We start from the raw sequence: 26,718 nt of genomic DNA, 5'->3' as shown, positions 1-26,718 counted from the left end.
TCTAAGAGTACTACACAATACTCTTTAAGAATCCCAGAAATCTCCTTCCATCTGCCACGGCAGAAGCCTGTTGCTCTGGCCCTCCCTGCAGCCCCACACTCAGTACTGGCTGCATCTTAGACTCTTCCATTTCACTCTTCAAACTCCTCCAGACCAGATGCTTTTCTCTCCAGAGCATGCTAGCTTGCTCATCTCCCCCGCCAGACAACTCCCCCTGACCCAGTCATTTTCTATATAAAGGAATATAAAGAGGTAGAGCAGTATCAGCTCTCACACCACCCCGAAGTGCCAGAAGGCAGGTCTCGGCGCATGAGCGGAAGCCGTCAACGCCAGGCTCTGAGGGGTTTGCTTGCGGGAAAGGTGAACAGTGCTTACAGCAGGCAGGACTAGCACAGCAGCTGGAATTAATTCTCCTATGGATTTAAATAGGCTTCTACACACTGCAGGTTTGGGGAGAAGGGTGTATTTGTGGGCAGTTTTTTGATTTGAAGTATTGCAGAAAATTAACTCGAAGGCTCTCCTTCCATCGCTGGGAGCAGGGGCAAGAAGCAGCATGCCTAGTTAAAGTTCTCCCTTCTCCATATCGAACACACATTTAAGGTTGTAATTCATCGTACAAATAAATCTGATGGAAAAACTGTTTGGGTGTAAAGAAAACCACTTGTTTATTTGGTAAGATATAAGACCAATTTCAAGGTAAAAATGTATGGAGATTAGGGGATGGGACAGAGCAAAAATGAAAAATCCCTTGAAGTATTCCAATACTTTTGAAACAAGTCCTTTGACTCTTCTTTTGGAAGATTTCCTCTGGGAGTTTATTTCTTCCCTACGAACAGCAAAAGAAAAAGCTAACCACATTTTGATTTAAGTTTACGTAATTTATTCTGGGTTCAGGCACTAAACACAGAAAATGATCTGTATGCAGTCCTAATCTGTATTTCCATCATCCACAAAAATTCAAGATTTAAAGCAAGATAAGCGAAACACACCAATTACAATGGGAACCAACCCCAAAGTCGTTAGGCAATTGCCTTACAATAAAAGCCAATAACATCTTGATTTCAGGCAAACTGTTATAAATAACCGATACTAACATAATTAGGGCATACACAGTATATTCACACTCACTCTTGGTGTAAAAAGCGGTTATGACAAATTTGTACCTCCTTCGGATACCAGAGCGGATGAATGCAGTATGAAACCCTGAAGAAAATTCAGAAAACCGTACCCAGTCTTAGAGCAGCTCTCCTGTGCCCGTTTCAGAAATGAATGCATGAACTTGCTGGTTCAGCCACCCTAGGTGCTGTGCGCCCTGGGCAGCACAGCCCTACTCACTACCATCAAGGCCATGTGTTTCGCTGTACCAGAGGATGAACCTACAGAACCTCCAGGGCTCAGTTCTCAACAGTTACAACCAGGTCTTTTCAACCATCAGTCCTACAGAACTGGGGACAAAAAAAGGTTTTTTTCCTGGTTCCAGTACCAATAAAATGCTTATCACTTTCCAATCACTCTTCTACTTATTTTGTGCCAGTGCAAGTACACCAAAAAAGCAGTGCTACTGCAGATCCCTGACATTTTAAGGAAGAAAAGTCATCTAGTCTGATCACACACACACGCAACACAAAGCTATTTATTTTCTTGATCTTTACCTTCCTCATGTTTCATACTATTCTAAATGTCATTTGTAACACTCATTCACACTCCACTGCTGAAATGTTCACACTCCATTTCTTGAATTTCTTCAAAACTTGCCCCTACCCTCAAACTTATGCATTTTGAATGTTATTTTTCTTTCATTCCAGTCTACAGGTTCAAGATCCATAAGCCACACATCAAGTAACAATGTCACTTCTCCTTTACTCAGATTTTTTTTTTAAAGGCCACTTTAGATTTCACCATGGTACCAGCAGTTTTTCAGCATGTTGCATGTATGTTTTATCTTGTATCACATTCTCATGGAACTAACCACAAAGGTCTGGACAAGATGTGATTGGTTTTTTAAAAAGACAAATTTCTATTTCATTACAATGCAGTAATGATATTTTGGGGTGTAACTTTTATTTCTATGTGTGTGTACACAAAGTAACAGTGGACACAAACAGCTTGGCTTTTGCAACAATAAGAACATATTGCTCCCCAAAAGAAAGTTTAGTAAAGCAATTCATTGAAGTACAATTGAAATAATCCATACACTTCTGTCATCCACACTTTAAAAACTGCTAGTAGGTTTGGGTAGACTTTCGAAGAGGACAGCATGGACAGAAATATTGAAAAAAACAATCAGAAAACATAGCCTACCAAATATGTTGGTGGAATGTCCTTTCCGGGCAATTGGTTTGAGCTCGTTATGTCCCCATCCATATTGCCTATAATTGTCCCAGGCATGCTTCATCATCTAAGAGAAGGAAAAAATAGGATTTGATTACATTATAGAACTACTTTGTATGAATACAGTATTTTTTTGAGACTTCATCTTTCACAGTCATCCCAGCATACTGATAATTACTTTGCCACTATTTCTATCTGTTACAGAAATCAGACTGTACAGCATGAATAAATTTGGAAACAACTCCAAGTCTATTTGACTTGAGCTATAAAGCCTGATGCTCTGCTGAGCTATAGAGCCTGATGCTCTGCATTACATCGTTTTCTTGTTCTTTCTTTCCCTTCAATACAGACACAGCCGTAAGGAATGTGTTTAAGCATAAGGAATTGGTGAAAAATACCAGCTAACATCTAAGAACCAAAAAAATTAAAAAATATCTACCAATATCTAAAGCATAAAAGGGATTTACAGTGGTGCATCCAAGTATGACTAAACAATTTTGCAAAAATCAGTTTTTTTATTAGCAACACCTACTTGACAAAGATACACCGTCATACAGCTTCTATGAAAAGAAACATCAAGTTTTTCTTGTTAGAAAGCACAATGAACAAAGCAGTATAAAATTATTAATATTTGTTCCACAAAACATTCCCAGCTCTTTAATAAATGTTTCTACCACCTAGTAAGCAAAGTACATCAAAAAAAACAAAGGATCTTGTTGACCCACAAGTATTAGTTGTGCTCATCAGCCACTAAACAGTGCTTTCATGGATTTGCCAAAACTTTTCAAATTCCTTGCTTGTTGGTATAAAGCAGAAATTCAGCAGCTTCCAGACTGCATAGCAAATGCAATTAAAAAATATAAAAATTAAATATTATTTAACTAAAACAGGAAGAAATCAGACTCCAAATGATACTGCCCCGACACAAGGTCAGGAACAGATCTGTTCTAAAACAACAGCCATGTGGCTGTATCCACAGCATTATACATATTTCATCTTTATAGTGCATCTTAAAAATGGTATTAAAATTTTGTTAATATAAACAAAATCCCCAAGAAAATGACAGGATGTAAAGCATGATCCCCACTAGTTTGAGAAATGCTCTCTGAAAGGAGAAATGATGCCAATGTAACTAACAGACCATTTCTGACCCTTTAAGAATCTGATTGTACCAGAGCAAGTAAAGTTTTCACTGCAATTTACAGGACTGTATTTCTCCCATTTTAATCAGAGAGTCACTGTACTCCTAGACGATGGAAGGGAACAAGGAGGTGCTGGCTGGAGAGCGAGGCGCAGCCAGCTGCCCCACCAGCACGCACTCAGCTCTCTTCTCTTACCGGGTTCAGGACTTAGCGCAAGTCTGCCTCTGGTAATCCCAAATCTTTCAAACCGCATCTAAACGTGCAAAACAAAGTCCCTGTCTCCCTACAAGCAGCAGCAGATCCCTGTCCAACCTATGCAGCTGTAATGCCTTTGAACATAAGCTCCCTTCAAATTTCCTGCGGCTCCGTTAAGAGCCATGACAATATCCGGACAATAAACTTGACCTGCAACAAAGGTACATGCACGGGCCTGGAGCTGGGAAGGTGAGCTGGCATCCACCTAGGCACTGACGGCCCTCAGGATGCCACAGGTCCCACTTCTACCGCCTGGCATTCAAGGTCAGCTCACGTGTCACTTTTGGGTGTTTGCAGTAAGGGATTCTGACCCTGATTAGGCAATAAAACACTAATAATATTCATGATACTAGAAGAGGAGAGAAAAGCAATTTCATTAGTGTTCACAAATTCCTCAGTGTTTACAAGTCACTTAGTGAGCTGACCAATTAACAGCTCTTAGAACCTCGAGGTGACTCAGGTGAAGTGCTCCTCTCCTGACAGGTAAGAAAACTACAGCACAATAAACGCCATAAAAGCCTGGTCACAGGCAGCACAGAAGTTCCTCTGAGATCTCCTGCTAACAATACGCAGAATCAACCTACAACTTTTTATGCAAAGTTGCTCATTAACTTAAGATCAAAAGTTGTTTGTTAACTGAAGATCCTTGAATCCAGAACCACAGCATCATCCAGGTGGGAAGGGCGCCCAGGATGTCTCTAGGTCAGCCTCCTGCTGGGATCAGACCAGGCTTAACAGAAGGCTTTCTCCACTCAGGTGGACTCAAGGTTTCCTCCATCCCGAATGGGACAGTAAGCCTCCACAATGTGTCCTGCTCTAACTCGCAGCTTGCCAGTCCACCTTCAAGTCCTAAAAGTTCTACTTGGGAAAACACAGACCTGTAGTTTTGGATGGCACTAGAGGATGAAAATAAAGAATTACTGACCAGCGACCTCTGCGCGAGTTTGGTAGCAGATGGGTGTTTAAACAAGGTTACCATGACGTGGCAGATCTAACAAACTTGCTTCCCCATAAGGGAAACAGGGCTTCTGAGACCTCTGGATACATCACATAAATACTTCATGAAGGAGAATCAAATGACCATTGACATTTTAGCTTTTTAAGAATCTCAAAGTGTAGGCAAATATCAGTACAGATCAAAACTAGCTAAGGCTAAAAGAACAACAATGACATTTTTCCTCACAGCAGAGTGTTAATTGTGGAATATTTCACTGTCCCACTTTGCCGGGCTTCTGGGGGAGAAGGATTTTGTTACAGACTGTTTAGTTCTGAGGAACCCCAAGAAAATTATGGAAATTACAAAGGGATAAAACATCACAATGCAAGATGTTTCTATACCCCTATACCCATAAGATAGAATTTACCCTAAGATAAAATTTCTTTAAGATAGAACTGTAAAGGGGTCAATTTCACTAGATTCATGAATTAATGCAGAAGTAACTCAAGAATACACTACCGAGAGCAGGAACTCCACTGAAGGCAGGTGACAGGCGCAGCTGACCGCATCACCTAAGGTTCTGAGACAGGACACCACGGTTTTGAGGACACTAAGCCACGGTGATAAAGACAAACGTGTGTCTGTCCTGTCCCCTCACCTCCCCCAAACAGTGTACAAAGAGTAGGGTATTCTCCCTGAGAATCTTTTGATTTAATTACACTAACTAGTTAACTGATTTTTTCCAGATGAACACTGACCGTCACTCTGGCACACAGCTCGCCACTCTCCTCTGCCGCCGAGCGAGCAGAGCTCTCGGTACCACATTAGCAGGTAACGGCACATCACAGGCAAGTGAGAAACCCCACAGCTCTTGTAGGTGGTATTAAGTTTTGTAAGGATGATATGCTAAAAGATCTTGTAACAACGTGGACATTTCTGTTACTGCCAGAAACTCGTAGCATGATACACTCTAGGTACATCATCTACACTATTGGGAGCAGTTGTGCACGCAGCAGCTTTTGAGATATGGAAGACAGATGCCTTTAACAGCTAAAAATTTAAGAGGATGCCACTTTGGCTCAGCAAATACAAGCAACATGAACTCCTGATCTGAAAAAAACCAAGATTATCTCTATGGTTATGCCAGACAGCATTTCCAGCTTTCGCTACGTAAATGCTGTGGAATAGCTGCAAGTATAGATAGGCTTTTCTTAACAAAAAAAAAAAAAAAAAAAAAAGCACCACAAAAAAACCACCACCAAACAACACACACAAAAAAAAACCCACAACCATGGAAAAATCCCAAAAACTTGTCTCTTAGAGGAGAGGGAAGTCTCAGACAACGACTGGAACATCAGCATTAATGATAATAGAAATACGGTAAAATATTTGCAAAAAAACCCCACAACCCCCACCTGCCAACCCCTAAAGAACCCACTGACAGAGGCACCTTAAGCTCAGCAGAGTGGTAACAAGCAGCAGATCCAGGCGTGGATGAACAGTGTGAAAAAGGCGAGGTGTACATTTCCACAGCTGCAGCGTGCACAGCTGGAGCAGTGTGCCCAGCCAGGGCCTGGTGCCTGACGGCGCGTCGTGTGAAGACCTTGCAGCCTGTCTGCCAGAGAGCCAACAGGTTTGGCGGTGGACTTTCTACTGATGCTATTAATGCCAGATTTTGCTTTTGAAGGCAAAAATCATTCATAGGGGATAGGTCCACTGAATACCAGTCTTGTAAATGTTAATTATGGGATGCACAATATACAACGGCCAGCAAGATGCTGTTGCATGTACAGCGCGAAAATTCTACAAGATGATGAACCTGGACTCTGCTGCAAGAGAGCCTGAACGACAAGAAGCAGGGCACGTGAAACAAACTGCTTTTGTAGGTACATCATTATTTAGATGCTTTTAATGACTTCAGAATATGTTTATGAGATCTGATCCTCTACAGTCACTGGGAAACCGGGTTTTCCTAAAGACAGAGCGGTAATGATCTCTTTTGACAATAATCATAATCATAACAGTGAAAGGATGTTACAGTGATTGAAAAGATTTCTATAAAGGAGTTCTTATCACCACAGCAGCATGTTAGAAACAATAATTCAAACCACAGATCGGTTCAAAAGCCCCTTTCCACTCCTCAAAAAGGGCAGACACCTAGCAAATAGAAAATAAGAGCCCTGAGAAATAAGCAAAAGAAACAATTTACTGGCAAATTGCAGCATTTACTGGTTGTGCCTAGAAATGAGAAACCTATTGACTTCTTGCCATTCCATCAGGAACGTGCATAACAGAGAGAGCAAATAGGTTTTGCTTTCAAAGGACCATGTTCTGGTTAAGGGTACCATTTCAAGAGATTTACATAAACCACCTTCAAAATTCTATTTTAAAATTAACCAAAGACTTGCTAGACAAGATTACTGCTCAATCAGCAGATTAAAAATTAATAACTGCTTTCCTTCTGTCTGCAGAGAGTACTTTTTGGAGGTTAAAGAACTACCTTGTACAGATACTCAGATTTTTGAAGAAACTTAGCAAACTTATTCTTCCAGGAGCTACAAATCTCTGCCTAAAAAGAAATTATTTCAGGCATCAGTCTCTGCCTCCGCTGTGCGTTTCTGAACAGTGCCACTGAAGATGACCGGAACATGTCCCTAAGACACACTGAAATCTGGTAACAAATCCATTACTAGAACAGAACTAAAATGTTTATGAAATATATGCAAGATGAGAAGCTTGTCCTTTTTTGTTGGCATGAAATACTTGAAGTCTAAGACTCCCGACAGAACTAAGGGGAAAATACTTCAGACTGGTGAGAACTGGAACAGTAGATGTAAAAAGCCTAAACCTGGAGAGCTTGGAGCAGTGAACCAGCTGCTCAGATTCATACAAGAAAGCCAACTGCTTTTTTTCCCCAAGATGATGAATCAGTGTTTTTGACCTTATGTATCCTCATGGCTTCAGAAGAAACTGGTATTCACGGGTCTGACTAGTCCTGTGGTAGTCGGAAAATGAGAACCTCCCAGATCATTTTGAGGACTGCACCTCAGCCAGCAGAAAGCAGCTCCTTTCTTCCAGCTATCAATGGAACCTCCTTCATCGCCTTACCCCTGCTCCTCTGCCAGTTTTCCTGTATCCTTTTTGAAGCAGAGACTGTAACTACATGAAGCATGCGAGATGCAGAGGCGCCTTAGTTCCACACACTTCCGTAAGAACCTTGCCTGTTTTGTTCTCCTTTCCTAAAATACTGAATATTTGCTCTGTCTGCTATTGAGCACTACAGTGACATTTCCAAGGAACTATCATAAACACAAGTTCTCATTCTCAAGTGATAATGTCACCTCACACCTTCTCATATTAAGCATAAAGTTGGTGCTGGAGGGGGAGAAATTCCAATATGCATCGTTTTACATTTAGCTGAGAACTAAAAGATAATCACTCAGTCCCATAAAATTTTTCTGCAATTCTTCAGCCTGGCCTGAAGTTTCGTACTCCAGATCTCTGTGTTGACAGCAAAATCGATCATATCACTACTCATCCATTTTCAAACTGTAAATGTTTTGGGTTTATAATTTAGACCACTGATCCCCAGCACATGTCTTCTGTGGCCTCCAGCACCATTAATTTGTACTCTCCACTTCCCACCTTCTAACCAATTTCCCCCAGCAAAGCCACAATCCTCCGTCCCACAGCTGCTTGGTTCCACAGCTGTCAGTGATAAACCTTGCCAAAGATTTTTTTGTAAAATTACTTTTATAACCACGTCTCCCTTGTTCACATGCTTGTTGACTCTTTCAGGGATCTTCTACAGTTTTGTGCATCATGACATCACTAGAAATACACTGAGAAACCTTACATATCTGGGTGCTCAACAACTCTATTCCCTGTTCTGGTTTCTGTTAATCTGTAGTTGATTTGTCAGGCATAGGGGTCTGCAGTTTTTTTATGTCCCCTTGAACCCCCTTCCATAACTGATGTCTTGTTAGCCACTTTTTAGTCCTCTGGTAACAAAGCAGAAAATAAGAATGGATGTCAGCAATGCAAATCAAAGATCCAAATCTCAGAGCAAATTGAGTCAGAGTAAACTATTGCATGCTGCGTGTATTACAGTATCATACACTGATATCTGTGTCCTAACAGAACACACCATGAAAGGTTACTCATCCACTCTAAGGTGTATCAATTACATCATTAATACCAATAATTCCGAGATGTAACATCATCAGGAAAACTATGTTAAAGAACACGCTGGCATATATTCTGTGGAGCTGCTCTGGGAAACACAGGAGGGACTACAGGAGAAATTATGCAAAGTCAACTAACAAACAGTAGGAGTTTTACTATATTTAAGAGGATGCTCCTGCTTTCCAGTCAGTCTCCATAGCTGCAAAACACACATTGTCACGTGTATAACAGATCTTGTTTAATTTAACATAGAGCTCTCTTCCATCTAGCCATAATTAATTATCTTTGCTACCAACGTTTCTGTAGTATGGCACAAATGGCACATAAAATAAAAAATAGCAGCATGGTCAATCAGGTATCACGGAATCTTTTCATTTACCCATTCTGAAGATAAGTAATTTTCCTGGGGTTTTGCTCATTTTTGTTTGGCTGATTGTATCAGGGAAGTGAAATATTTCCTTGTTTTCTTGATTTTATTTTGCATTTATGAAATTTAAATACTGCAAATGTGCTAGTTTACTGTTGAAAGACAGGTTCTTCCCACAATAGTCTGGGAAAAAAAAATCTTAAATAATGAAGACCTTGAACTTTTCACATGCTTCCAATAATGCACATAATTGGAGAATTTTGTAATTGCTACAACATGAATAAACTGATTCATTCTTTAAATATCCTCAAACACAAACTTTAATTCCTCATTAGCAGCACATTCTAAGTTACCAACCAAAGCAACCTGTCCAGGATGTGCAGCTGAAATACCGCACTATCCACACTAGGAGCCTTCTTTTCATCCTTCCGTTAGAGCAAAATAAATACACAAAGCTACAGAGCTTCTCCTAGGGAAAAATTAAAGATTCTCCAATGTAAAATGAGTTCTTTATACAATCATCCCAACATGCCGGGACACAACTTTGTGTAGGGCCATTCCTAACTTGCCTATACTGGCCAAAGTGCTAACTGCACTATTTTCATTCTAATCTATCCACTGAAAATTAGTTTACTAACAGGCTTAATCAAAAAGAACCCATCCTTACTTTACGCAGATTTTACTCGTTCAGTAAAAATAAGATCAGCACTAAAAAAAGTGCAGGGAAACTAATTTAAAGCCAACTTAGATGTTCTCAACACGCTGAATTACATTTGAGAATCCAAGTAGTGCACAAACAAAAACACTTCACAAACTACGTGTATGTATACATATGTATAGACACAAACACATTTTCACATACACACATACAGAGTATGTAATACTCAGGGACATATGCTCTGTACGTGTGTATATATATTTTATACAAACACACACACTGCAGGGAGTGTTGTCTTAAATACTGAGAAAGATATGTTGTAATACTTATTGTGCTTCTTTATCGGGATCAAAGCCAGGAGCAGCAAGCTACAAAATACAATGCAGAACTCTAACACAATAGGTATCTATTACTAAAAAATGATGTTCTAACCAACCAGAAGTCCAACTAAGTTTGACCAAGAACACAAAATGAGTATGAAGTGTCAGCAATAACAAGATCGTTCTAAGTTCGCTTTAGATACTGAAAAAAAGAAAGTTCCCCAGTCACAGCAGGCAGCCTATTTGGCTAGATCAGAAACACTGCAATTACAAAAAAATAAATGAGATTAGCAGTGTAAGTTGTATAAATAGTAACTACGAAAACAGGAGTTATGCAGCATGAAAAGACCTCTACATTTCTTTCTTCTGTGCAGTTCTTTTCTCAAGGAGCACACAAAACAGAATTGAGGTAAAGAGACACTATTTTTAACCTGATTTCTTAAGAGAATAAGGTTTATGCAATCTTGCTGTCTCTATAGCTGTCATTTACCACATACGTTTGCAGTAGCCTTTGAATATGTTCTCTCATTTCAAACCTGATTTTACAGACTTAGAGGAACCGGACACTTGAGAGCTCTGCTTTTAAGGGGGGGGGGGGGGGGGGGGGGGGGGGGAAGAAAAAAATATCTGTGGCTAGAGAAGGTAGACAGACACAAATTAATACCCCAACTGAGAGGAAGGCAGTTACAATCCAACCCTTTATTCATAGAGCCATATAGGTTAGAAAGACCTTTTATTCTGTCAGAGGGGCAGCTTTAAGCGTGCAGGTAGCTCTAAACCAGGCACAGAACACCTTGCAATTCACGCTGTCAAAGGGAAGGTAAGAGGGTGTTCACAGCAACGTGTGCATGAGGAGCAGGGGGTGGTATAAAGGGATGTAGGTCAAAAATCCACGGGAAACTTAGTTTTACTGCTTCTGAAACTGCCTGTTACTTTTCAACATTAGCAGCCTCTTGAGCATCGTCCAGAGGCCATGATGAAAGCACATTTTAATCACTTTTCCTGGCACATTTCTAACAGTACTTCCAAAGCCACCTCCACTAATATTAAATAAATTGTCTTCATAGTCCCAAGCCACATTTTAGAAGAGGATACACCGAAAGTTTTGCTGCAGGCCACAGTAAGTTCTCTGGCAAACGGTCTCAGCCAGAAGGTCCCCAGCTTCCCAGCCAGGACTTTATTCCTCACTTGTGCAGAGCATCCAAACATACCAGCGGCTGGTTCCACAGGTGTCGGCACAGCCTGCGACCCTCGCTGAAGCTCCGTGCTCCCTGCACACCCATTTCACAACTTTTGCTTAAACGTCTTTCTCTGCTGCTTCTTTTTACCATTAAGCCGTGACGAGCAGGAACAGAACCAAAATTCTGCTGCGTTGAAAAGAGCTTATCAGAAGTAGCTAAGATACCTCCTCGCTGTCCCACCTCCTTAATGCAGCAGCTTTTAAACCGCACAAGAAGCGAGCACACTGCCAGCGGCTGCGCTCGCCTCACAGCTCTGGCTTATTTGCCTGAACACCCCATCTCCTTTGAGCTGAATATAAAAAACTCTACATACAATTAGCACTGCCTAATGACATGACGGTCTATCACAACAAATACAAAACAAGCAGTAGAACACAAGCTCCAGGGAACTCAGAATTTCCAGTCTTTCTTTGAAACCTAGAACATAGAAGGTATTTCACTCTTTTCTGTACGCACTTGCGTCACGTTCTGGAGAAGCTTTTTTCCAGCTGACAGGCTCAGCCAACAAACACTGTGCCATCACAGAGGGGCTGAGGCTGGAAGGGATCTCTGGAGGTCATCTGGCCCAACTCCCTGCTCAAGCAGGGTGATCGGGAGCAGGCTGCCCAGGTCCACGTCCAGTCAGCTTATGGGTATCTCCAAAGAGGGAGACTCCACAATCCTCTTCCCTCTAGGGCCTTATCCCAAGGGACTCTACCAAGCAGATCTTTGAACAGGCCAGAATCCACCCTCCTGAAGTTCAGGGTTGTGAGCTTGATCTTTGCCCTTCCTCCTTTCAAGATCCTAAACTCCACTACCTCATGGTCCCTACTGCCAAAGCCCCCTCTGAACCTCACATCCCCAACAACCCCCTCCTTCCCGAATACAAGATTTGGCAGAGCACCTCGCCTTGTTGGCTGCGCTGACATTTGGAGGAGTGAGTTGTCATCAATGCGCTTCAGAAAACTCAAGTTGCTTATGCCCTGCTGTGTTGTGCCTCCAGCAGATACAGAGTTGGTTGAAGCACCCCATGAAGGCCAGGGCCTGCAAACATGATGCTGCTCCAATCTGTCTGCAGAGCACCTCGTCCACTTGTTACTCCTGGGCAGGTGGCCTACGCAGACACATGCTGCAGTGTCACCCACGCCAGTCTGCTCTTTAATCCTCACTCCGTCCGTTCATCATCCATCCCCAGGCAGAGCTCCAGGCACCCCAGCTGCTCTTGCACATGCTTTACCCCCTCATTTTCCTGTCCTGTTCTTAAGGAGTCTGTGCCCCTCCCTGCAGCGCTCCAGCCATGCAAGCCATCCCACTGCTCCTCCATCCATTTCCACATCTCCCATCCCGCCTGCAGCCCTGCGACCGCGCACAGATCTCTGCCGCGCCGCGGTCACTCCCCACGCTGCGTTACTGTCCACACGCTTCAGGGCACGCTGATCTCCCAGAAATGGTGTTGGGGATTTCTCCATAGCAGTGCCTTGGAGGCACTTCCTTGCTGATGTGCAAACGCTAGAGGTGACCCTGCTCAGGCCCCGTTTTGTTGCTTTTGTGATGCCTTTCTGCCACATCACTGCACACCATTTGCTCACCCGCCCCGTCAGTCACTCCCTCACAGGGCTGTTAGTTGCTCTCTCCCTCCCACATCATTCCTAGCCCAAAGCCCTGACAAGGTCAAGGACACCTTTGTTCTGCCTCAGGGAGGTGGATCCCATCTCTCCCAGGTAGCCCCTGCAAACAGGGTCCCATGGTGCAGAGCCCAAAACCTGTTGCCAACACCACCTGCAGAAGCAGCTGCTGCCGTGCACTGCCGGTGCCCTCCTCCCAGCACCCCCTTCCCCTCACCAGCAGGAGCAAGGGGACACCACCCAAGGCCACCAGGGCCCTGACAACCTCCCCCAGTGCTCTGCAGTCAGTGCATATGCAATGCAATACACGCTGACTTGTACGCAAAACTTATACATCCATTATTTCAACAATTCACTGACCAAACACCTACGGACCTTAGCAACACAAGGACTCTACACAAACAAGTCAGAACAGCGGTTAGAACAAGGTGCATGCACAGAATACCCTGCGTGGGGTTAGTACCATCACTGAGTGCAAAACGCTATTTGAACCCATATCCGAGATGAACTCTGGCAGTAAGACAATACCATGAAATCTTAGGTTGAAATGAACCCTCAGTAGGGTGACAAGAATTTTAAAGTTTTCGTTATTTCGCTGGGTAAAAATTAACTTCAAGGAAACAAAACTCATTAAGAGAGCACTATGTAATGATTAAACTTCAACTGCAGAAAAAAATTAAATATTCTGAACAGCATTTAAAAGGGCATAATAATGGAAATTAAGTGCCAAAAATTCCAAGTGCTCATGCAATTTATATCTAATTTAACTTTGAAATGAATCCAATGACTTCCAAAAGATGAGTTTTGTTCTTAATTTCTATGCATTAGCTACAGTAAAAAACCCAAATCTTAAAATCTGTTTGGAAAATTATACAAGTTATACCCACCCTCTTATAAAACCATTTTCTCATCTTTTACTTGGTATAAAAAAAATCACTAAAATATTAATACAAAAGTGTAGCAGCAAGAATAATTTTCAGATGTAATTATTCTTAAATACCAGTTAATTAAAAGACAAAGCAATTTTTAAAAGCTAGAACAGGAAGCTAATATACTAAAGTAGTGCTACAAAGCATGTACAAAGAGCAGGTGGAAAACATTTACTTCTCAAAGTTGTCACTGTGCATCTAAAATAACCAGCCAACCCTTAAATGGGCCTTATTGAAATAACTGAATGAAAAGCTTGTTAGGAGAATATAGACAAATTATACAATTCTGTGAATTAGTTACAATCGAGAATGCAATGTAACGCTAAATATAAATACGAGAACCAAGAGACACACAAAAACCAAACCAAGCGATGTGGACTCTGCTCCTGGTTTATTCTGTGACCTTAAGAAGCCTCCCTCTCTGTGCTCAGTAAACATTTCTATCATATAAAGCTTTCAAGTGCTTTACAAAGCTCTCTTATGAGCATTACACAAATTCTTTTTTGTGTATGCACTTTTATACACACTTTAAAAAATCAATACGTATTTTTAAAATATTTAAGTACTGCAAAACCACTTTTTATACAAAAGATGTTAAAAAAAAGATTCACTGAGTTGTTCTTCAGAAAGAAAAAGGAGTAATAAGTTTTCTGTAAAAAAGGATAGAAACTAAATCCTGCTTTGAAAATTTTCCAGTCTCTCCCCTGATTGTATTACAAACTGTCCCCAGTAGTCAGCCCAATTCTACATAGTTTTCTCTCCATCTCATATTAGGCAAAACAGACTGTATAAACCCATTCATTTTGTTAATTTAAACAGTCTAAAGCTCTTCTGTGAAAGTGAAGTTCCTCAAATATGCATCAGGACACTTCAAAGTAAAGCACGGCACAGGCCAAACACCATTCCAGGTCCACGTGGAATTTGAAGCAGCCTCCAAAGAGTTAGGAGCTTCCCTGTGCTACTTTTTTTTTTTCTTTTTTCTCCTCAATCCAGGTAACCATAGTATCTTGCATGTCAGAAATGGCATATGTGCTAGGTGTAGCCTCTGTTAGAGATACTGTCTCCTGGAACCTGGGCTTTTTTTGCTAAGTCTTTATCTCATCTACAAAGACCATTTGTATTAGTCCACACTGGTTACAAGAATAGTGAGAGAATACCTTGGTGATGATCATAGCATATTTCAAAAGGCACTTTGCATTTCTGGAATCGCTGCAGATAGATCTGATACTGTCAAAAACAGGTTTTAGGCAAAATATTATTTATCTGATACTGTCGATACATGGGTTTTGTGCCATGTTATATTTATATTCACCTCAAGACAGTGTATGCCAAAATCCAGAAGCCAAACAAAAATGACAATACACCAACAACGGGCTCCTCAGCATTATCGTTTCCCCTTCTCACTAGCAGACCTTCCACTCCTGTATTTTACGTCTTCACACACCTGGCTGTAGAAGTGATAATTCTGCTGCCCTGCATCAAAAACATTAAAAATTCTGGAGAACACCTGTAGCTACAGTACTAACAAGCCTGACTCAGTGAAGGCAATTCACACAAAGACAGAAACTTCAGTCATGCCATTACGATGCTGGACTGTTGAAGCACAGTGGTCAAACTATTGAGGACTGCTCAGTACAAAGGTACGATTATCCTAACTGAAGTACTTACCTACCTAATAGATACTCCCACAAAATCTTTGGTCTGGATATGAAAAGCTACACTTCAGAAACCACAGTAAGACCCATCAACATATTAAGCAATAAAACCCCAGCTTGTCAGCGTGACTCACATAGGCTGATCACAAAAAAAAAAAAAAAAAAAAAAAAAAAAAAAAGAGTAAGCCTTTTACAGCAGGAGATCTGGGGCAACTGCAGCTAAGGATCACCAGACCTACTGCCTTAGTCACAAACTGCCCTGGATTCCTTACCCACAAACTGCTACACCTCCAGGTTTGGACAATTCTTGCTGATGTAAACTGTACTACTTATTCATGTCACCAAGAAAACTGCCATTCTGTATTGATCTATAGCTTCTCAACTCCTCAGTCTACATTCTGACCAAACAACTTCAGAAACACAAATACTAATTTTCAACAGTCCCTCCAATCCCTTAGCTGATTATTTTTCACATCTTGTTCTTTGCTGTTAGCTGTGCTCAGTACTTTCGCATTGCTTGGCCCACTCAATTTCATTCTACATGTTAAATCCATCAGTAGCAAACTCAAAGGTATCTAAATACAGTAATCTGTAGTTAAAATTAAGTAGTTTTGACAACTACATGACCATACCGTTCACCTTCACCCTGCAAAAGACATTTTGAAAAGCAAGATTCTCCGCATGTTCTCACTGAAACGTTGGAGGGCTGTTTTAAAAAGCAGTAGAGCCTTTTGAAATCCCCAATTCAGTGCTGTCCTTTGGGAAACAGCCCTAACCCAGCAGGGTCAAGGGGGTCCAATATTCCACACACAGCTTCAGTCAAAACTGGTTCTGCAGTAGACACTGAACAGGAACACCTTCTGGGGAAGGATCTGCTACCCGAGAGATTCAAATAGCGATACAGCTCCATGCCGTATCACTCGTGCATCTAAAGCAGTTCTTCACTCTTTGACAAGAGTAAATTTCATCTAGTCATCATTAATACTCAAAGCAAAATTCCAGCCTCTGTGACCTACCCACAGCACGGCACATACAGCTGCAACTCCTCCCTGCTATGAGGGCAGGTGTATGACTGACTTTTTTATTTGGTTTTATGAGCTAACTAAACTCAGATTATCATTTAAAAGATTTAGCTGATGTAACCACTAAGCGCCTATTGTCCTGGATGTTCCTTAATTACATGGCCTGTGTTTGTCTACCTCTGGCCTTAACCATCCCCGGTTGCTAACTTCATTTTTGGGCACAAAACTAAGCAGACTGCAGGAAACAACGTTTCTGCCGTACCAGTTAGAAGTACAGACTGAGAAAAACGCCTGGCAGTAACAGTAGGAAATTGGCATTGCCCAGACTAAAGAGGGCAATGAATCACATGGCCAACCAGGAGTGGAAAGGACAAGACCAGAAACAGCAATCCCCATAGCATAAGCTGCCACAGAATCAAAAGCCTAGGCCAGTATCTCAGTGTCAATGTTTTACAAGGTAAATGAGGCAATTACTTCAATGAACTCCTAGTTTTTTAGGCCCATTAAAAACATTTTGAAAAGAGTGTGGTAATTTGATAATTTGAAAATTTTAGCAACAGGTCATTTCTTCCCCCCTTTCTTCAATCCACCTTTTTAACATTTAAAAATATCTTGTGACACACTAGCACATCCCATTCTTTGAATGGAACCTTACAAGGTCAGGCTCTGCTTTGAAGATGCACTTGGTGCTGTTCCATGTGCTAACAACAAACTCACTCTGAACCCATACCACTAAGCTGAAGAAATCCTTAAAATAATATTTCACTGGATAACAACTTAAAAAATTAACACCCCAACACCAGGAAAAAACATGCAATAGCGTTGGTGTTCATGAATACTTCCTGTGCACTTTCAGCTTACTGTTTATTAAAAAGACTTGTAATCCTGGTTGTCTTTTCTTTTTAATATAAATCATAACACCAACTAAATGCCATATAAATAACTGCTATCAGATACAAGAACACATAGGACCACATCATCATCATCTTTACCTCTTTAATTTTGTTCCTCTTCTCTCGCACATCCGGGTCTGCTGGTTCTCCACTGTTTATCCCTATAAGATTTGGTAAAGGAACAGGGGGCAATGGCTTGCTGTCTTTCTTTTTCAACTCTTGCACTACTTTGTTCTTTTCTGTCTGAATCTCAGCTTTAATCTCATCACGTGATTTCTTCAGTTTCTCCTTCGCCTCTTCCAGAGCCTTTTCATGATCTGCTCGGATCTTATTTCTCAGACGTTCCTCTTCTTCTCTGGAGATAAAAATGCTAGTCAGCATCTCATTACTAAAAACACATTGCTTATAAACAAACTGCAGCTTCAAAACAGAAGGCACATCCCAAGCTGGTTTACTCAGAGTAATTCCAGCGATTCAGACCAGTTACTGAATTGTGTTAGTGCGCATACACTATTTTCGCCAGGAACCCCAAAAGAACAAGAGCATACACATCAGCAACACTATTGTACAAAAATGTGTTGTAGAGGTTTTCTAGATTATGTCCCAGCATCTTTGCTTTTCTGCTCAAGACTTCAGAGAGGAAAAGACCTACATCCTGTGCTTCAGCCGCAGGATGCATGCAGAGGCAGATCTAGCAATCATTCAGTTTAAGGAAAAAAGATCAGAAGGGCTCTCACTTGCCTTCTGCACAATAAATACATCGCATGCAACTTGAAAAGATCTGAACTAACTACTAAAAAAACATAAATTGTGGCCACTCCTTTTGTTAACAATGAGGTGTGCAATGCAAAAGCTGCAAACCCCACCACAGCATGTTTTGTCTTGAATTCAGAACTCATTGTTCCAGTCAGTACGGCCCACAAACCTCAAGTTAAATGCAGAGTTAATTATAAAGCCTTTTAGGAACATTAAGAGCTTTTAGTAAAGCCTGATTTTGAAACTCACAGTCAACAAAACAAACAACATCTTGGCTTTAAGCACAATCTTCCATCACAATCTTTAATGATCAGCAAAAGTTTTGAGACACACACAAAATGAAAGAATGCTGTTTTAAAGCCTGGGTTAAACAAGAGGCTATTCTAACAACAGACAAAAATGTTATTCAGGACATTCCAGTCCTAAAATATTTCAAGGCATCGGAAAGATACACATCAGGCTCTCAATACAACACAACCTATTCAAGCTTCCTTCAGCGGAGACATTCAAGACCTGCCTAGACATGACTGTGCACCCCGCTCTAGGGGAACCTGCTTCAGCAGGGGCTGGGCTAGATGCTCTCCCGGTCCCTCCCAACCCCGACCATTCTGTGAGTCTTTAAAACATAGTTGCTCAATGACGAACATAAACCAAAACAGTTGGAGGGATCTAAAATAAGCACCAATTGCAGAAAAAAACAAAACCAAACCCACCAACAAAACACCACACTCCCTCCCAGTTTCCTCCTCCAGGCAAAAACACTTTTTCCTCAAAGAGTATGAAGACGACAATGGATAATGGAAAGATGACAAGCAGCAATCCATATAAGAAATATCAAGCTTGGCCTAACTGCTTTTAGGAGGAACTGAGCCCCTTGATCCATACCACATTTTTTTCAGTATACTGAAAACATATGGGTGAAAAGGAGCAACCACCATCTGATACAGAGTTCGGCTGGAGGGGACCTACAGTGACCACCTACTCCAACTGCGACTAAACGCCAATCCAAAACTTACAGAAAAAAACAAACACAAGATTGACAAATGATAACCAAACACTGACAACAGAAACAGCAATGTATCTACACATTTAAAATGTGATTTTTTTTCCTACAACAGTTATTAAAAGTGTTTGACAAAATCTATGATAAACCAATTAACACTTCCAGAGATTCAAACAAATTTTACGGAACTCTGTACGGGTGCTATGCTGGAATATCTGGTTATAACGACAGATCGCACTGCGCTTTGCAAGTATAACAGAACTATTTTTATTAATCTCACAGATCATGTCATGTCTATTACAGAGCACAGCTTCACCTTTACAAATAAAGGTCAAACAATGAAGCTGGTAATGAATAACTGGCATAGAGTTATGACACAATAGTATCAGAGCAATCCCACCAGACTGGCCCATTTTGTGCAAGGTTTATGACTTGTTACAGTCCTCTGCCTAAGGAGAGCTGATTTTAGGTCCAAGTGCAATAAATCAAGCTTTTAGTTCTGGAAATTCACAGTTCAAACCCCCAGTGCACTAGCCCTGACTGCTCTCATAACATCCAGTGTATTTTTAAGTTAAAATTTATACAGCTCTTTTCTGCAGTCTTTAGCTTGAGCTCAAGAGCTGAAAAATAGAGACTTTTTTTTTTTTAGGCACACATTTTATTCTCAATTTGACTAAGTCTGACACTACTCGATGTCACCCAGAAAATAACTTCCCAGTTTACAGGCCAATGTGCATAGTGTGCTGGGGGAAAACCACTGCACTATAGCATTTGTGCTTGCAGCAAAATGCGTTGTTACACAGGGTGGTTTATTAGCCCTTACATTTTTCTGAAGTGCTATTAGGCTTGCATTTAAAAAAATTATAGCAGCATTATTACCTTTCAATATTTCAGTACTAGAGATACAATGCAGAGGTTTTAATGGATGCACTGCCTGAAAGGCTTTTAAACTGAATTTCTTCAGCCGCTTTTCTCAATATGACCCACATCACATTCATATTTCTCCAATAAAAAACAAAGGACTGAGCTCCTCACTTTGACTATCAAATCCGAGCTCATTAATACTGTTTAACAGTAACAGTGCTTCTCTCTCTCAACTGTCCAGCAAAGAAACAACTTTCAAAGTGTCAAAACATTATTCTAAAGAGAGAAAACACAAGTAATGCCGTTTAGGGTAACTCTTCTACTGTGACCCACTTATGGGGAAAATAACTTTTCATATTCCTGCAAAAGTTATCGACATTCTGTTGTGGCAGTGATGTGTTCAACCCAGTAACAAAAGCAGCCGAACATTTCTATCAGCTGAAGGATCTGAATCCATACATTTGTAGGCTGGAACGCTTTCCCAGGGCTAGCAGAGGGCTCTGCCGAGCTGCAGCTAGAGAGAATGAGATCGCCAGAACGAGACATCATTCACCACAGTCATGTTCTCACCAAGAGACAGCATGCTGTACGGGAGCCAAGGAGATGGCTTGAGAATGAGAAATGTGTTACTGAACATTTCAGAATCAAAATACTTCAGTGTGGAATATGTATTTTGGAGGCATGTTTCTCATTTTCAAAACTTAGTTTCTGGAGGCAAGTGACAGCCTTTACCCTCTGACTGGATCTACTCACATTTTGCCAATAGATACTGAAATCCTTTTTGCAAAAGATCAACTACCACTGAAAAACATGAATTTTTAGAAAAACAGGGTAACAATGTATCTCAGACTTTAATAAATAGACACCCAAGGCACATCCACATTAACCTAATTTGAAGATGATGCTTTACAACGAGTGTGCTTTATTCATAACCAGAAATGTTTTTGCTAAAACCCATGGTTAACATGCATGCCCCCAGAAACAATCCCTCTGCGTAGAAAAGATCAACAGTGTTTGAGTATCTAGAAGTGAGCCTGACTCCCTAAACTGAGTCACTGGTGATGGGCTTTGTGCACCATCAAGATCAAATGCCATGAAGATTTTGCCTTTACCTTTCCTTCAACAAATTTTCAGTCCCAGGTGCTGCACACAACAGTAACAATAAAAGCTCTGTCACTCTAGCAACTTCATTTATTTCTAGATTCAAATGGCATGAAACAGCCATAAATTGGAAAACAAGTTTTGAACTCACGTCTGTCTACACTGCAGGAACCACTACATAAACATACAAAAGCTGTTGATTTCTACAGCACTATAACCCAATTAGACTCATTAAGGAGGTCTGAATGACAGTTTACTTTCCTTCAGTCACTCAGCAGAATACCTAAGTGTTTGAAGAAAGCACACAGACTCAATAGAGATGAAAAATTCTAGCACTAACTGTATGATCAGCTCCAAGTCTTCCAGGAAGTGACATTTGGAGACAAAATAAGAAAACAGTAAGATGAAAAGAAAGGTCAACAGGTATTTGAGGGAGTTTACAAGAGGTACTACAAGAGCTTCTTCTGCAGACACATATTCTCTATGCAATTACCAATGATAGACAACATGAGCTACAGGAAATGTCATATTCTACACTTCAGCTGAAGATCTACTTTACAAATATATTGAAGTATATGAGCCTAACGGAAGAAAAAAAAAATAAAATCACACCCCTAAATACCAATACCACGTGTTTCTTCTGAGTTCTTAAGCAACAAGAACTAAGTGAAAATACAGAATAAAGATAAGAGGATGAGAAGATTGCAAATGTGTGAGCAGCTGCCACCCCCCGCTCCCCCCAAGTGACACCCAAACACCAAGCAGCTCTCCATCCAGCACAAGGCGGGCAGGCAGTTTGATGCATGCAGATAGCACTACATTCACATACTTGGAGTTAGAGACCTCAGAAAGCAATCTAAAAATGTAAGATTGGAAAGAATCCCAGCATAAACTCATATACCCAAATGTGTCAGCTTCCCTATCCAGTACCCACCCCCGCCTTCTAGGCAACATAAGCAAGGTCTTAAAATACACAGTATTTTGAGTAAACCTTCAAAATCCTTACCTAACAGAAAGCTGCTGCTTCCTTTAGTCACCCCAACCGTTTATTCTGAAGTCTCATGACAGACGTTCAAGTATCACAAAACTACAGCAGTAAGTACTTTAAAAACATTATTTAAAAGAATCTGCGATTAAACTATTTTTGCCAGCAAGACCATAAATAGACCAATTAGAATATGAAACTAGAAACAGGTGCAAGTTTTTTAAACAATCGCTGCAATTAACTATTGCAGATGCTTATGCAGGAACAGCATCTACTCTCAAAGCACCCACGAACCGTCTAAATGTTGTTCAGAAAAGACCATAAATTATAACGCTTGATAACCAAATCATTAACCGAAAATTAATGTGCTTTAATTATGCACACAGTAGTGAGCCTTCTGAACTTAATGGCTGCTAAAGTTTCACTTACCAAGACAATGACTTTTAACATGTCTCTCCTATCTGCTGTGACAACAGGCTCTTTAGAAGCTGAATTGCAAAAAACAAACAAACCCAAAAATGCTTTCAAACTTCTTGATAAGATTCAAGCTCCAAAAGAAATAAAAATTAGAATGGAGTCAAGAAAAGAAAAACTGGCCAACAGCAGCTGTTCTCACACTAAATAGCAGAGCACTGGGCCACCACAGCAAAAGGACAACCAGTTTATTATCATTTGGATTTTCAGCAGATGGATAGACAAGAACTGTTAAAGCACATAAATATTTGTGTAAGTCTGTCATCCAGAAATAAATCCCTGTGGCAACACTGAACTTTTAACCTTCTGCCAAGTTTAATCTTCAACCAGAGGCTACTGTCAGAGACACAGTGAAACAAAATGATAGGTGATAATTTTTTAAAAAAAATAATCTTTTGAGAGTCAGCACCTAAAAAACATTTCACATTATCTACAAAAGTTGGCTTTCCCTCCAATCTTACAGCATACACGATTTTAAAACATGCATAAATACTACAACTCCATGTTCTGGTATATGGAGAATATGCATTCACAACACACAAGAACACTGGAGATGTCTGTGTGCGTGTATGTATATATACACATACACGCTAACCCTCACCACCCACGGTATTAACCCAAGTTGCAGATTCCTCAAGTGGGTTTTTTTAGACAAAGGTGACAGTAGAATTTATTTCTAGCAAGTGGTTAGATTTGTGTTCATGATGAGTACTGCTCCTCAAATACAAGGAGCATGACACAGAGTCCTTATTCAAGTCCTCTTACCCCTCTCCATCCAGCTTCAGAAGTTTTCCCTCTTGCCATCATGCTTCCCCTTGACCTTTTCCACATTTGTTTCCTGCCTTCCCTTACTATTATCTGCACCAACTCAGGCTCCACCAGCTTGCTTCCTCAGGCTTCTGCAAAGGCACAGCCACCACTGTGAACACCAGCCCTCCTTGCTTTCGTCATGCAGCTTCTTTGGACCCTGCTAGGGAGAGGAGATTCTCACACGGGCATTCTCCTTTAATCCTAAACACCCTCCTTTAAATCCCACATAGGCTTCCCACACACAAAACTTCCTTCCACTTCTGCGCAATGATGCCCTAACTGATCTCTTTTGCAGCCAAGTCTTAGACCAAGGATCTGGGCTCTCAGAACCTCACCCTCACTGCCCTCAAAAACTCCCACCTCGATGCTGGAAGCTCACAGATCCTGTTCCAGATCTGTCCTTTCGTCTGGACCAAACCTCTGGCTCTGACATTGTTTTCTAGCTGGGTGTCACCTCCAAGCCAAAGGAACTGGAACTTAATGTTTAATCTTCCTCCCACATCTTTTGTTCAGCAGTGGAAAATTCCCCATTGCCCAGATTGCCAGTGCCTGGGCACACTTCCCATTTCCTAGAACTTGATGACACCCAAATTTCTCTGCTTAGATTCCATATTTTAAATGCAGCCTTTCTTAACCCATACAGTTAGAAGCCTCAGAGCTTGATCTTGTTCTGTTCATCCAGCAATTCTGTTCAGAAGACAAGCCACTTAATTATTTGCATCCTTGCACTGCCATTCTGGTGGGGTTTTTTCCTGCAAAAATGGTAATTCATTGTATATATTTTTCTAGGCATAACAGAAAGAAAACAGCCACTTCTAGATGTTCGATATGTTAAAATCCACAGATCTCCATGCTGATCATTAAGGGCCACTGCTGCTTGTTACTCTGGTATCCATCTCTACCCAGTTTTCCTTTGTCTTGTAATTTAGGCAGGGCCTTTGGAAGCAGCTCTGGAATGAGGACAAGCAAAACCCTTGGGGAATACATTTAGACAGAATTTCAAAACCACACAGAACTTGCAGAAGGGAGTGGAGAGCTGAAGCACATCCCTTATGCATGAAGAGCAAGTCCTCTGCAAAACTGAAAGCCAAAGAACTCCTTAGTATTGCTAAGTATTTTTGTAATAAGATTTTTGGAACATAGTCAGAATCTTCCTAAATCATCTTAAGGTAATACAGCTAATTAAATACTTCATTAGTGAAGTGCATTAATAAGATATCTCTTGTTTTCTTTCACAATGATAATCAAACGTACAAAATGTAGCTTCTAGTTAAGAACCAAACAACACAGATTCCATTATCAAATGCAGAACATTTATAACTTTGAAGGATTAAAAAAAAAAAAAAGGACAGGCAGGCAAGGGGTCATCCTTCAGGAATTATTTGCTTCCTGTGTTATACGCATTAACATGAACAGAATTGGGAGAGTTTATCTTGAGATTGTCATGCGCTGTGACCATTAGCAAGGCATTTGTTCCTCACCTCCGCCTACAGCAGCCACCTACACCCAAGCATCAGCTCAAAAGGAGGAGGGTACCAAGGTCAAATCAATGGCTTCCTTGGGACCCTTAAGCACCATCACAGCTGGCACAGCTTCGGTTTTACTGGTGAAGAAAGGTGGATGCTTTCTACATTCTAACAGTTGCACTCGTATCAGCAGCCAGGCATTTGCTCACAAACACTAAGAAGGATCACTAGAAACTGCGTAAGCATTTAGAGCTTACATAACATTTCTTAGTTTTGTAGTTACAGTATCAGCTGAAACAGATTTTCAGACAAATCAGATCAACTCTTTCATTAAGAAATATAATACTTTGACTACAACAACGAATGCAACTTTCATTAGTGAGGAGCAAACAAAAAACATAAATTGCATGTAACGGTTGCACAAGTTTTCAACTACGTGTAAGCAAAGTCATTCAGTTTTTAGTGTCTTAATGTCACTCAGGTACAAAACCACTTTGTTAGGAAAAGCAATAGACGCATAAAGTTCAACAATGTAGAGTTTTCAATCACTATAGCTATCAAACATCTCATTTATATCCTTTTGCTTATACGATGTAAAAGAGTACAATTATATTTGTTTTAAGGCATTAACATATAATAAAAGTAGACATTATTTCAGAATTTTTGCTGATTAAAGAAACTTCATTTAACAGCTGCAGCTAATTACTTCTGTGCAGAATATTAAGCCTCTACAGCACAACATCTTAAGTTTGATTGTCAAAGCACTTACAATGCTAATAATACAGAGAAAAAATACTTTGTTTTTTAGGAATCAATCTTCCTTCTAAAAAAGGATACTGAAAAGCCTAAGTCTTATGAAAAGTCAATGAAATTTAGGATCTCTTCATGTTTTATCAAGAAACCCGAATGTTGCTATCTGCCCTGTGCAAAAGAATTTTAAACAGTATGATGCTGGAAGGCAGGAAGCTGACTGGAGCATTGGATCTTCCTTTCCAATTAGCACCCCAATGAGACAGATATTTTTTTTTTAAATAATAAAGATGCTTTGAAGAACTTTACAAGGAGTGAAAGATACATACTGACTACAGAAATAAGAAACAGAAAAATAAATCAGTATTGAACAAGAGAACTGGGTAGGATAAGAAGTTAGAAATTAGCAAGGTAGAAAAGAACAAAGATCTGGAAACAGAGTTTATTTTGATGCAGACCTCAAACAGCACCAAAAACTACTAGGATATTTTTTATTCAAAACCGTGGAAGCCTACTAGAATTAACAATGTCAAACCACAGAATTTTCTACTATAAGCCATCACTGCTGTCGTGCAAGTTTGATACGTATATAGCAATATATTATACATTCTGCTCATCACAATCAAGTATAAGACAGTATGGACAAACATCTTGTATACTATATTATTTATTGATAAAAAAGTTTGATCAAGGCAGAATACTACATAACTGGGCCTGTACTACTGCGAAAGCAATGAACTGGGTTCTCACGCAAGAGCAATGCATCAGCTCTGCTTAATATTAAAGGAGGCATCTTTACAAATAACCACATTTACACATAGGACAAAGCAGTCCCGCTGATGTCGATGGCACAGATCGGATACTGAAGCATATGCTCAAGCAGAAATAAAAGGAACCAGAGCGCTCCCATGCACAGCATCAAGCTCTTAAATATTATGTCCAGTCTACAACTACAACTACCAAAACCCAA

At 40.5% G+C, this 26,718-nt stretch overlaps 1 protein-coding gene across 3 annotated transcripts in view; it reads right to left on the bottom strand.

Moving 5' to 3' along the window:
* Positions 1-26,718, bottom strand: part of MAN1A2 (mannosidase alpha class 1A member 2) — a 144,628-nt gene that overhangs the window by 97,542 nt on the left and 20,368 nt on the right. For all 3 annotated transcript variants that reach the window (XR_013928736.1, XM_080391112.1, XM_080391111.1), the window contains exons 2-3: positions 17,639-17,894; positions 2,302-2,398 (exon numbers count right to left, since the gene is read on the bottom strand). Coding sequence is in view for 2 of the 3 variants with exons in the window: in XM_080391112.1 (XP_080247238.1) it covers positions 2,302-2,398; positions 17,639-17,894 (353 nt within the window). In the remaining variant the exon portion in view is untranslated. The remainder of the gene's footprint in view (positions 1-2,301; positions 2,399-17,638; positions 17,895-26,718) is intronic.

The sequence above is a fragment of the Falco punctatus genome, assembly GCF_963210335.1.
Source record: "Falco punctatus genome assembly, chromosome: 6".
Classification (NCBI taxonomy): Eukaryota; Metazoa; Chordata; class Aves; order Falconiformes; family Falconidae; genus Falco; species Falco punctatus.
The sequence above is the reverse complement of the archived record's forward strand: the minus strand, read 5'-3'. Positions and strand labels throughout refer to the sequence as shown.